Source organism: Chiloscyllium plagiosum, chromosome 15 (assembly GCF_004010195.1).
Source record: "Chiloscyllium plagiosum isolate BGI_BamShark_2017 chromosome 15, ASM401019v2, whole genome shotgun sequence".
NCBI lineage: Eukaryota > Metazoa > Chordata > Chondrichthyes > Orectolobiformes > Hemiscylliidae > Chiloscyllium > Chiloscyllium plagiosum.
This window is the reverse complement of record NC_057724.1, coordinates 7,976,044-7,987,730: the sequence shown is the minus strand read 5'-3', so window position 1 is coordinate 7,987,730 and position 11,687 is coordinate 7,976,044. Positions and strand designations below refer to the sequence as shown.

The window sequence follows — 11,687 nt, the reverse complement described above, 5'->3', positions numbered from 1 at the left end:
TGGAAACAGTGATGCTACTGGAAGTGATAGATATGAGATTCTACTTCTGTAACACGCTGAAAGAAATTCAAAAGGCAAAATGCATTCTGAGAAAGGATCACAGTTGAATGTTATGTGAACATTATTTTTTTATTTGGAATAATGTTAATTCAACAAAAACGTCACTGACAAATGTTTGAGCATTTAGCTCACTTGTGTAAAGGAAATGTTGGAGAGAAAAGAGAGCCCCAAAATGATGCAAAGTTTCAATTATTCCATTGGTTTCCAAAGAAGAATGTTTGCTCTAGAAATTTTTGGAGGTTCTAAAAGAGAGATATCTTCTGTAAAAATGAATTGTGAGAAATAGGGAAAATCAAAATTGATTGTTCATACTTTTTAATCATTTTAAAAAGATTCTGTTTCAAGATACAAATGAGAAATCCGTTAATGTTCGGTTGATTGTTATGTTAAAAAGACGTACAAGAGACATTGTTTGATGCTGACTGAGATTGTACAGAAGATGAGTCAGTCCACAGGTAGTTGTCAGGCCTACTGTGATTGATGGGCACACATAGGTTGAGTGCATTATCACCCCCACTATGACATTTTAGTTTGCCTTATTGGAATTTTAATTTTTGATACAATGCCCCTTCAGAGCTTTTTGCCCTAATTTTGTTTAATTTGTCTATTTCAAAATAGCAGGAAGAGAATTAGAAGAGCACTAGACTGGTAGTTAGGAGGAAGAGTTCTGTAATGCTGCGTACTGTGAAGAAACCTACTAACAAGGAAAAGATCAGTGCTCTGGTTTGTACTTTACCTCCTGGCTCGGATCCATTTAAAACCAGGACTTGCGTAGTTGCACAACTGACATATAACTACACCTTCAATGCATCATTCAATCCACAAACATATTTGTTTAAATCCTGCAGCTTCCCTTCTGCACCACTCACTTCTTTAGGTGGTTCCAAAAACATTTCTCTTTATTCTGCAATATATTCTGCAGAAATTTGGCTTTTCAATCTACCAACCCGCATTCCCATGGATATATTACTAAAGAGCGAAGATTATCTTCATGATTACTTTTCGGCTCTTTAAAGATTCTGATCATCAAGTCTCTCTTCACAACCCGAGCTATTAGACTTCTTTTAGTTTAATACGTCTCATTAGAAAGTTATTTTACATATCCATGATGGAGGCACTCAAATGCTTAGTAATACCACTGTACCATGTCCTACCTGACTATGGGCAGAACAAACATCAGCCAAAGTTGTACCTAGGTCATTATCTGTTTTGGCAAACACCCAAATAAGTTATGGTGGGAGTATATCGGAATGGTGGTGGATATTTAGGAACATTGTTTACAAGTTGAGTAAGAACTGTTTTGTTAAATATTCATATCTGAGGAGTAACCAGAAGTTGCACAGGGTTAGATGTTTCTGTAGAATCCAGCTTCATTCTGTATCTTTCCCCTCTGTGTTGTTTCAGGTATGGACCCCAATCAGGAGCTGATGTGCAAGCAGCAGATATTTTCTGTGATAATAAAAGTAAAATGTTTAATCATTTCTGATTTTTATCTGCCACTAGTTTCCCACTAAAAATAAATCTTGTTCCTAATCAGATTATCTTTCAGTTTGTACTAACCTATGGCAATTCATCTTCTACTGAAGAATATTTAACTTGAATGTTCATTACAGAGGCTACAATCTTGTGTAAGCTCTAATTTTGCAAATGCAACATATTGGCAATGAGATACAGTTAAGGAACTTGTCTCAAGTCTAACTAATAATGATTGAAACATCTTGAATGCAACTATTGTCACAGCAATTTAAGAAGAGGGGTCATACCATATTTATTTGACATATAGGACACACTACTAAGGAATTATAATAACTTTAATTGATTAATCAATCATTAATTACACATTCTGGAAACACAGTGAGGACTAAATTTACCCTTATAGCCTCTGCTCTTTGAGCTGTAAACGGACATATAAGGGTTAAAAACGAGGTCAGAATTGCTTGTTTAACACTTCAGCTTGGAAAGGCTCAGAATATTATCTTGGTAAAAGATAAACATGCCAAAAACAGCTATGACTGATTTGTACATGTGAATAAGAAAGGACTAAAATCTACTGCTAATTTCTGCTGGAGCTCTGCTTTGTGTACTAATCCAGTAAGTCCAACTCAAACCATTACTTTTAACAAAAAGAAATTCTGACAGATCTTAAATGTAAAGTCAGAAAAATTCTGTACATTAAAAGGAACTGTTTTGTTTTCTTCCATTCTGTTCTTTTCAGGAAGGCTAAGGAACCTTAAGGTGATTAAATCCCAAATTAAGTGAGTGTGTTAATAAATGCATCCATGATTTATGATAACTACAATATATACAGCCATACTTTCTGATTTCCAGATCTTTGGAGAGCGTAATGTGAACATAGATTCACGTGTGGACTCTGTGGATATTCTTCCCAACACTCTTCAATTTTGACACTATATTGAACCTGCTTGATGATATCATGACTTTCTAAATATCCTGCTACCACCTCCATAAAAATGGATACTAGGATTTTCCCAATAACCAATGTTAGCTAACTGACATGTAGTTTCTTGCTTTGTGCTTCCTTCCTTTCCTAAATATAGATGGTACCAAATAGCAATAGCAGATGAAAAGAATAAGTACTTTATATTAATCTTCACAGTGGAAGAAACCAGCAACCTACCAGAACTTCAAGAGAATTAGGGGCAGAGATGAGTGTAGTGGATATCACTAAGGGGAAAGATCCAGGGAAGCTGAAAGGTCAAAAAGGTAGATAAATCACCTGGATCAGATGGACTATACCCCAGAGTTCTGAAGGCAATAGTTGAGGACATTGTAGAGATACTGGAAAATGGCTTGTGTAACACCCCTGTTTCAAAAGGGAGAGAGGCAGAAGAGAAGAAACATTTGACTAGTTAGCCTGACTTTGGTCATTGTAAGATTTTTAGAGTCCATTTTTAAGGATGATATTGTGGAGTACTTGGGAAAGAAGGCTGAGTCAGCACGGCTTCATCAATGGGAGATCATAACTGACAAATCTGTTAGAATTCATTGAGAAGATAATGAGCAAATTAAACACAGGAGAGCCAGGGACATGATCTATGTGGATTTCCAGAAAGCCTTTGACTACCTCACTGACCTCTTAATATAACACTCTAAGATGAAGCCCGCGGGACCTGCAGACGTGAAGCCTGAAGTTCCAACAACTTGCTTACTACCACTTCACTGGTGATTGTAATCTTCTTAAGTTCTTCTCTCCCTTCCATTTCTGAATTTACAGCTGTTTCTAGGATGTTACTTAGTTCATCTGTGATGAAGATTAATACAAAATATCTGTCCAATTCATTTGCCAACTCTTTATGCTCCATTATTAATTTCCTAGGCTTCTTCCTATGGGACAAATTCTCATTTGTTAATGATTTACTTTTTAAAATATCTGTTGAAAATGTTATTATTTTATTTCATATTTTATTGTTTTCCTTAACACTAAACTTTTCCTTCTTAAGCTTTTAGCCATTCTTTGCTCTTTACTATTTTCTAAACAATATTCTAATCAGCTACCTTTTGTGCAATTATATGCTTTAAGTTGACATTATCTTTAACCGCTTAGTTAACCACAGACGGTGAGTCACAAAGAAAAACAGAAATTGCTGGAAAAGCTCAGCAGATCTGGCAACAACTGTGAAAAGAAATCAGAGTTAACATTTTGGGTGAGGTGACCTTTGCTCAGAGGAGTTGATGGGTCCTTCCCTGACACACACACACTCGAACATTCATGCTGGGGGTGGGGGGGTTGTGGCAGTTATTTCATTCAAGATTCTTTTCCGTCAAAAAAAAAACTGACCCAGCTTAAAACATAGACAGATTCCAAGTGGGACCTCATACATAAAGTGCATTGTCTAAACTGAGATATCATCTCTTCTACATTGATAAAACTTGTAATTATCTAGGGACAAAGACTTGAAAGGAATCTGGATTCTACATTTTAATCAGCTGTCTATCTCCTAATTCATTAAAGGATTCAACAAGGGCAGCTAATTTTAAAGTTGTTAATTTTTTGCTTATAACTACTATGTCTCATTTCTCTCTCTCATACCATGCCTGAGGAAGGGTGGAGCTCTAAAAGCTTGCAATTTCAAATAAACCTATTGGACTGTAAAGTTGGTGTCAGTTTATTTTTCATCTTATTTATCATTGGAACAAACGTATTCTACATATTTTGAACTATGCACGTATGTGTCTGCTATTACATCTCTACTGATCTATCCCTTGAATTAAGTTGCCAGTTCACTGAAGCTAACTCTGCTTTTCTACTCTCAAAATTGCCCTTATTTCAATTTAAAATGTTAATCTTAGACCTATATTCTCTCCCTCAAACTTAATTCAAGATTCAATCAAATGATGATTCTGCTACCTGGAGGAACATTTATGCTGAGGTCAATGACTAATTCCATCTCATTGCATAACACCTTCTGCAGCATAGTTTGCTCTCTGGCTAGCTGCAGATTGTGATGTTTGAAGAAAGTACCCTGAAACCATTCAACAAACATCTCATTTAGGCTACCCTTGGTCATCAGGTTTTTCCAGTCTCCATGTGGAGTAAAATCCCCTGAAATAGCCAAAGTGCATAGTTGGTCTGTAGAATGTAACTCTTGCGGATGTCTCTGTGGAAATGTGCTTGAGGGGATTCAATATTTTTGTTACATTTATATTTCAAGCAGTTATGGGAATAGACATTAATCTTTTCTACTGATTCAAACTTATCAGAAAGTTTTATGAAAGTCACAACATTCAAAGGGTTTAAGGCACTGCCTCTAAAATACTCCACTTTGTGGCAGACAACCAGAATTTGAGAAAAAAAGATTTCCCATCATGGCCGTCTTCCACCTGTATAGTGCCTTTGTTATGGACCAGGCCAGATCCCTCAAAATATTTCAAGAAGGTAGCCCAGACCCTAATGTTTCTTGTTGTTTTAAGCAGGTGTGTAGTGGATACTCCAGGAGTGATGCAGCTGGTCAAAACCCCTTGGTTTTAAACAAAACAGAATTTATTTACAGATTACCAAATAACACACAGGCAAAAACAGAATACAGAATAACTGAACCTATCCGAAAACCTAACGGACTATCCCAAGTTAATGATGCTGTTCCAAATACTTGCAACATCCTATAATGTTGGGATGTTGCAAGTTCCCTTGGTGAAAAGGTAAAATTAAACACAGGCTCTTACACAAGAGATGTCAGAGATTGGAGAGAGAGAGAGAGAGTGAGGATCGAGAGAGCGAGAGAATGAGAGAGAGAGAATCAGCATGGAGCTGTTTCCTTCGGTCCAGTATCTTCTCTGGGTTCCCAACTAAGACTTGAACAGCAGCTATAAACAAAACAGCTTGCTAAAATCAAAACAAACCAGAGAAAAGCTGAGCTAGGAGAACTGGCCACTCCCCTTTCATTGTACAAGTGTTTTTTTTAAACTTGAAAGCCTTTTTCCTCAGGCAGTATCGGTTAGCTATAATCAAATTGGCCCTAAAACCTATACAAACCAGACACATTGGAACCAATGTGTTTACGATCCTTCTCGAAAAAAAAACAAGACCGGAATAACCTTTTCAAATGAGCAGCATCGTCATACCTTTCTAACTTTCTAATGATCTTTCATTGAAGATACTTTGGGCGCTTGGAATACTTCAGAAATCATCTTACATCACCTTTAAAATTTATGAAGGTGTAACTCTACCTGGCACAAGGTGGAGCCCTCAGCTCGAACTACTTTCCACACTGCTATAACGGGAATCCACATAATACTGAAGACTATCATACACCATCCCAGTGCTGTTGCCCAGCCAGGATATTCGACAAGTCCATATGTTGGTGGGGTGAATGTTGCTAAGGACCAGATGAAGATTACCTAACGAAATGAACGCATAGAACAAGATCAGAAAGAGAATGAGAGATTGTCTGAAGCTTGATTACTTTCCATTCAAGTCTCTAAAGAATGTAACATCTCCTTACTGCCATCAAACACGGGGTAATAAAAAACCAGCAGACTCTCCACCACAGCCAGAAGAGCCAAGTCCTTTCGCCAATCATCATCTCAATGTCCTTGATGAATCTGTTAATCCCTGTATACAACAAGGAAGCAGAGAGACACCATCACTCAATCTGTTCTGCCTTCAGGGCAGCTTGTTTCGTGTTGAAGTTCATCTTATCCTGGGTGGAGGTAAGGAACAGGTTAAACCAGAGAAGACGTCACTCAGGACTTCAGGTAGGATGAGAAAATTATGTCCTGATGTCTCAATGTGTTTTGGTCTAAAGTTCTGATGGATAGAAACAGGAAAGGAGAGGTCACCCTGTTGGGAGTTTTCTCTAGGCCTCCAAATAGTTCCAGAGATGTAGAGGAAAGATAGCAAAGATCATTCTGGATTGGAGTAAGAGTAACAGGGTAGTTGTTATGGGGTATTTAACTTCCTAAATATTGACTGGAAATACTATAATTCAAGTGCTTTAGATGGGTCTTTTTTTCCCAATGTGCAGGATAATTTCCTGACACAGTATGTAGACAAGCCAGCAAGGGGCATTTGCACATTGGATTTGGTACTGGGTGATGAACCTGGCCAGGTGTTAGATTTGGAGGTAGATGAGCACTTTGGTGATAGTGACCATAATTCAGTTATGTTTACTTTAATGATGGAAAGGGATAGGTATATATCGCAGGGCAAATGTTATTGCTGAAGGAAAGGCAATTACAATGCGATTAGGCAAGATTTAGGATGCATCAGATGGAGAATGGAATTACAGGGGATGGGCCCAATTGAAATGTGGAGCTTATTCAAGGAACAGCTACTGGGTGTCCTTGATAAATATGTACCTGTCAGGCAGGGATCAAGTGGTTGAGTGACAGAGCCATGGTTTACGAAAGAAGTTGAATCTCTTGTCAAGAGGAAGAAGTCTTATGTTAGGATGAGATGTGAAGGCTCAGTTAGTGCACTTGAGCGTTACAAGTTAGCCAGGAAAGACCTAAAGAGAGAGCTAAGAAGAGCCAGGAGGGGCATGAGAAGTTATTGGCAGGTAGGACCAAGGAAAACCCTAAAGCTTTCAATCGGTATATCAGGAATAAAAGAATGACTAGGGAAAGGTTAGGGCCAATCAAGGATAGTATGATAAGGTGTGTGTGGAGTCAGAGGAGATAGGGGAAGCGCTAAATGAATAATTTTTATCAGTACTCATACTGGAAAAAGACAACATCATCGAGGAGAACACTGAGATACAGGCTCCCAGACTAGACGGGATGAGGTTCACAAGGAGGTGGTGTTAGCAATTCTGGAAAATGTGAAAGTAAATAAGTCGCCTGGGCTGGATGGGATTTATCCTAGGCTTCTCTGGGAAGCCAAGCATGAGATCGCAGAGCCTTTGGCTTTGATCTTTGTGTCATCTTTGTCTACAGGAATAGTGCCAGAAGACTAGAGGATAGCAAATGTTGTCCCCTTATTCAAGAAGGGGAGTAGAGGCAAACCTGGTAATTATAGACCAGTGAGTCTTAATTCGGTTGTGGGTAAAGTGTTGGAAAAGGTTATAAGAGAGAGGATTTATAATCATCTAGGAATGAATAAGTTGATGAGGGATAGTCAGCTCGGTTTTATAAAGAGTGGGTCGTGCCTCACAAACCTTATTGAGTTCTTTGAGAAGGTGGCCAAACGTGTGGATGAGAATAAAGCGATTGATGTGGTGTGTATGGATTTCAGTAAGGCATTCGATAAGGTTACCCATCATAGGCTATTGCACATACCACAGAGGCATGGGATTGAGGGTGATATAGCAGTTTGGATCAGAAATTGGCTAGCTAACAGATGACAGAGGATGGTGGTTGATGGGAAATGTTCATCCTGGAGTTCAGTTACTCGTGGTGCACTGCTAGGATCCATTTTGGGGTCACTGCTGTTTGTCATTTTTATAAATTACCTCAATGAAAGCGTAGAAACATGAGTTAGTAAGTTTGCAGATGACACTCAGGTCGGTGCAGTTATGGATAGCGCTGAAGGATGTTACAGACACAAATAAGCTACAGAGCTGGGCTGACAGGTGGCAAATCGAGTTTAATATGGAAAAGTGTTAGGTGATTCACTTTGGAAGGAGCAATGGGAATAAAGAGTATTGGGCTAATGGGAAGATTCTTGGTAGTGTAGATGAGCAGAGAGATCTAGGTGTCCATGCACAGAGATCGCCGAAAGTTGCCACCCAGGTTGATAGGGTTGTTAAGAAGGCATATGGTGTATGCTTTCATTGGTAGAGGGATTGTGTTTTGGAGCCACGAGATCATGCTACAAAACTCTGGTGCGGCCGCACTTGGAGTATTGCATACAGTTCTGGTCACTGCATTATAGGAAAGATGTGGAAGCTTTGAAAAGGGTTCAGAGGAGATTTAGTAGGGTGTTGCCTGGTATGGAGGGAAGGTCTTATGAGGAAAGGCTGAGGGACTTGAGACTGTTAGGTGACTTAATTGAGACATAAAAGATAATCAGAGGGTTAGATAGGGTGGACAGTGAGTGCCTTTTTTCTTGAATGGTGATGGCTAACATGAGGGTACATTGCTTTAACTTGAGGGGTGATAGATATAGGACAAATGTCAGAGGTAGTTTCTTTACTCAGAGAGTAGTAGGGACGTGGAATACACTGCCTGCAACAGGAGACTCACTAACTTTAAGGGCATTTAAGTGATTATTGGATAAACATGAAAATGGAATAGTGTAGGATAGATGAGCTTCAAATTAGTGCCACAGGTCGGCGTAACATCGAGGGCCAAAGGGCCTGTACTGCGCTGTAATGTTTTATGATAAAGCAGCATCTTAGTCATTTTACAATTTTACTAGTATTATAAAGATGCAGATTGGATTATTTTTCTCAGTTATGAACTATATGTTGACAATGGCATGTATGCAGCTGCTTTGAAAAAGAAATCACTTATTCATAAATCTTTGACTGTTCCCTCAGCAGCTGCAGACACTTGACACTTCTCATCTGATGAGGAGGAGGGTGCTTGTTCTTATGCAGCCACTAGCACCAGGGTAGATCGACCAAGCTCAGTGGGTAAAGACAGGTCTGCACTGCAAGCAAATCATAGTTGCAAGCCCCATTGTTGGAGACTGAAATCATGCAGGTCTCTGACATTCTGGGAAGGGCTGGAACCAAACGAGGTACTGAGCACCTGATTGAAAAAGACCCTTTGAAGTCAAATGTCAACTGGAAGCTTCTGCAAGTACAGCACCAGACATGTGGAAATGTAGCAGGGATTCTAAGGTGGAGTGTTGGCACAGAGAGTGAAAGAGTCCATGCAGGCTTTGAGAGCTACAATTGGTCACCCTGCAGAAGGGATAGCTGTCTCCATTGAGAGACTGTCAAGGAGAGCCAAGCTCAGCAGTTCACTGATGGGACATGCATCATGCATTCTGACCTGCCTTGTACCTGAGCAGCAGTGCCCAGAACCAGAGTGACGGGTGGGAGGCTTGGGGGGAGGAGGGGTCGGGTCTGAGCAGCCATTCAGATATGTCTCAGGGCACTCAATGAGGTCATCCTCCTCATTGCCGCTCTGCCATTGACACCAAAAACTCAGTGTTGCAGCGACAGATGGCACTCCTGCTACTGTCCAGGGGAACCTGTGATGGCAAGGTCCTCACAGTCTTAGGTGGTCAGAGAAATCCTGCCAAAGTCATTCCAGGCAAAGGACATAAGGGTGAGCAGCCTGTATGTAGCACAGCTGGTAATGAACTGGGGCACCATCACGAAGAATCAAGAAAACTCATTAATCACACAGGGGTTCACAAAGATGGTTGCTTCAGTTTGTAGATATTTAGGTTAGAGTCTGGATTAAATGATGGTTTTGCAAACACTTGCTTTTCTGGCTTCACTTGCGCTCCATCTGTGTGCTGTCCTGGTGTGGACTGATTTAACCAACTGTTGTGTGGTGTTTGGGAAGTGTCATAAAGAGCTGAGTGAGGCAAAGATGCTGCTGTATAATAAATTCCATATTCCATGTTAAACCATCTAATTTTAAGAGATATCTGGATATTCCTCTACCATCCAAAGTGGTACATTTCTTTCTGCAGCTGAAATATCATCCCTTTTCATCTTCAGATTCATTGCCAGACATGTGACTGAGCCAAATAATCATCTCCTTCCAAATGCCTCCCCTCTCTGGAGAGAAACATGAGAACATTGCTAACAAAATGAGCTGACATAAACCTCAGTCTGATGCTGAAAGTAAGGGAAGCATTTGGTCATCTAGACATTGTGTCAGTCACCACTTTAATACCATGGTGTACCAAGGAAGATGTTACAAATGAAGTTGGCTGATGCCTAGAATGCAGAAGTATCCCAGGCTACTCTTAACTCAGAGTGACAAGTCATCAGGGTCCAACTACCTTAAGAATCGGCAGAAAGGGGAACTCAACTGGCAAACAGCTGTACAATCTGGGGTGAAGATGTTTGAACAAAGTTTCGAGCAGAAGTTAACAAGAAAATGCTAGTCAGACCATTTTCTCTGTTAAAAACCAAGCATGACTCGACAAGACGTGGAGGCTGGTACAATTGCAACATTTAAGAGGCATTTGGATGGGTATATGAATAGGGAGGGTTTGGAGGGAAATGGGCCGGGTGTGGCAGGTGGGACTAAACTGGGTTGGGATATCTGGTCGGCATGGACAGGTTGGACCGAAGGGTCTGTTTCCATGCTGTACATCTCTATGACTCTAAGACCAAAGATACCACAAGTGAAAGATGCAAAAGGCATTGATAAAGGATCAGCATGTCCTGCAGTATGATTACTCTGTTTCTCTATACAAATGCTGTCTGACCTGCTGAATATGTCCAGAATTTACTGTTTTTCAATGGGTGGAGGCACTACCTCTCTCATGTTGGCTTCTGGAACTACAAGGAGAGATATTTGATAATTTGATAATGAAGGAGAACTTTTGTATTCTCAAACTTAATATCAAACAGGAAGTTGAAAACTTTCCTTGTGTAAACCTGCTCAATTTAATTACTTCATTTTATTTTAATACTTTTCTTGATACATTTACCATAGATCCAGCTTAGACCCATCTGTTCCAGTAGGGCTGATACAATGAGAACCCATCCAATGCAGTAATGGTCAATTAAATTTATCCAGTAAATCCCAGCCTAATGAGAAATGAACAATTAGGAAAGGTACCACATGAAGAAAATATTCTAACTTTCTAGATTATATGATAAATTGCCAAAACAAGAGACATCACCCTGAGCAGAAATATTCAGTACTATTGCTATCATGTATGTTCCACCTGTGAGGTTGCCATAGAATGACCATTGACAATTATGTCTACATACTTAGCAACCTTCCCTCACATAATCTTGCTCCCTGCCTTAACACCCAACGCTCCCAGTCAGTAAACAGCACAGGTCAGTGATCTCAGCACTTATAGGAGGATGCCCTGTTTGACTAAATCCTGCGATGCATGGGGATTGGGGTTATCATTTTGATAGATGTGGTACGGGATGGGCCTATACCCATTGGAGGAGAAAGTGAGGTCTGCAGATGCTGGAGATCAGAGATGGAAATGTGTTGCTGGAAAAGCGCAGCAGGTCAGGCAGCATCTAGGGAACAGGAGAATCGACGTTTCGGGCATTAGCCCTTCTTCAGGAATG

General features: G+C 40.0%; 1 protein-coding gene across 1 annotated transcript in view; it reads right to left on the bottom strand.

Annotated features, from left to right (window-relative positions):
- The window catches only part of LOC122557081 (sodium- and chloride-dependent neutral and basic amino acid transporter B(0+)-like), a 57,975-nt gene continuing 46,288 nt past the window's right edge, over positions 1-11,687 (bottom strand). The window contains exons 12-15 of the mRNA XM_043704371.1: positions 11,084-11,183; positions 6,024-6,133; positions 5,749-5,919; positions 1-1,509 (exon numbers count right to left, since the gene is read on the bottom strand). Of these exons, the coding sequence (XP_043560306.1) occupies positions 1,372-1,509; positions 5,749-5,919; positions 6,024-6,133; positions 11,084-11,183 (519 nt within the window). The 3' untranslated portion in view covers positions 1-1,371. The remainder of the gene's footprint in view (positions 1,510-5,748; positions 5,920-6,023; positions 6,134-11,083; positions 11,184-11,687) is intronic.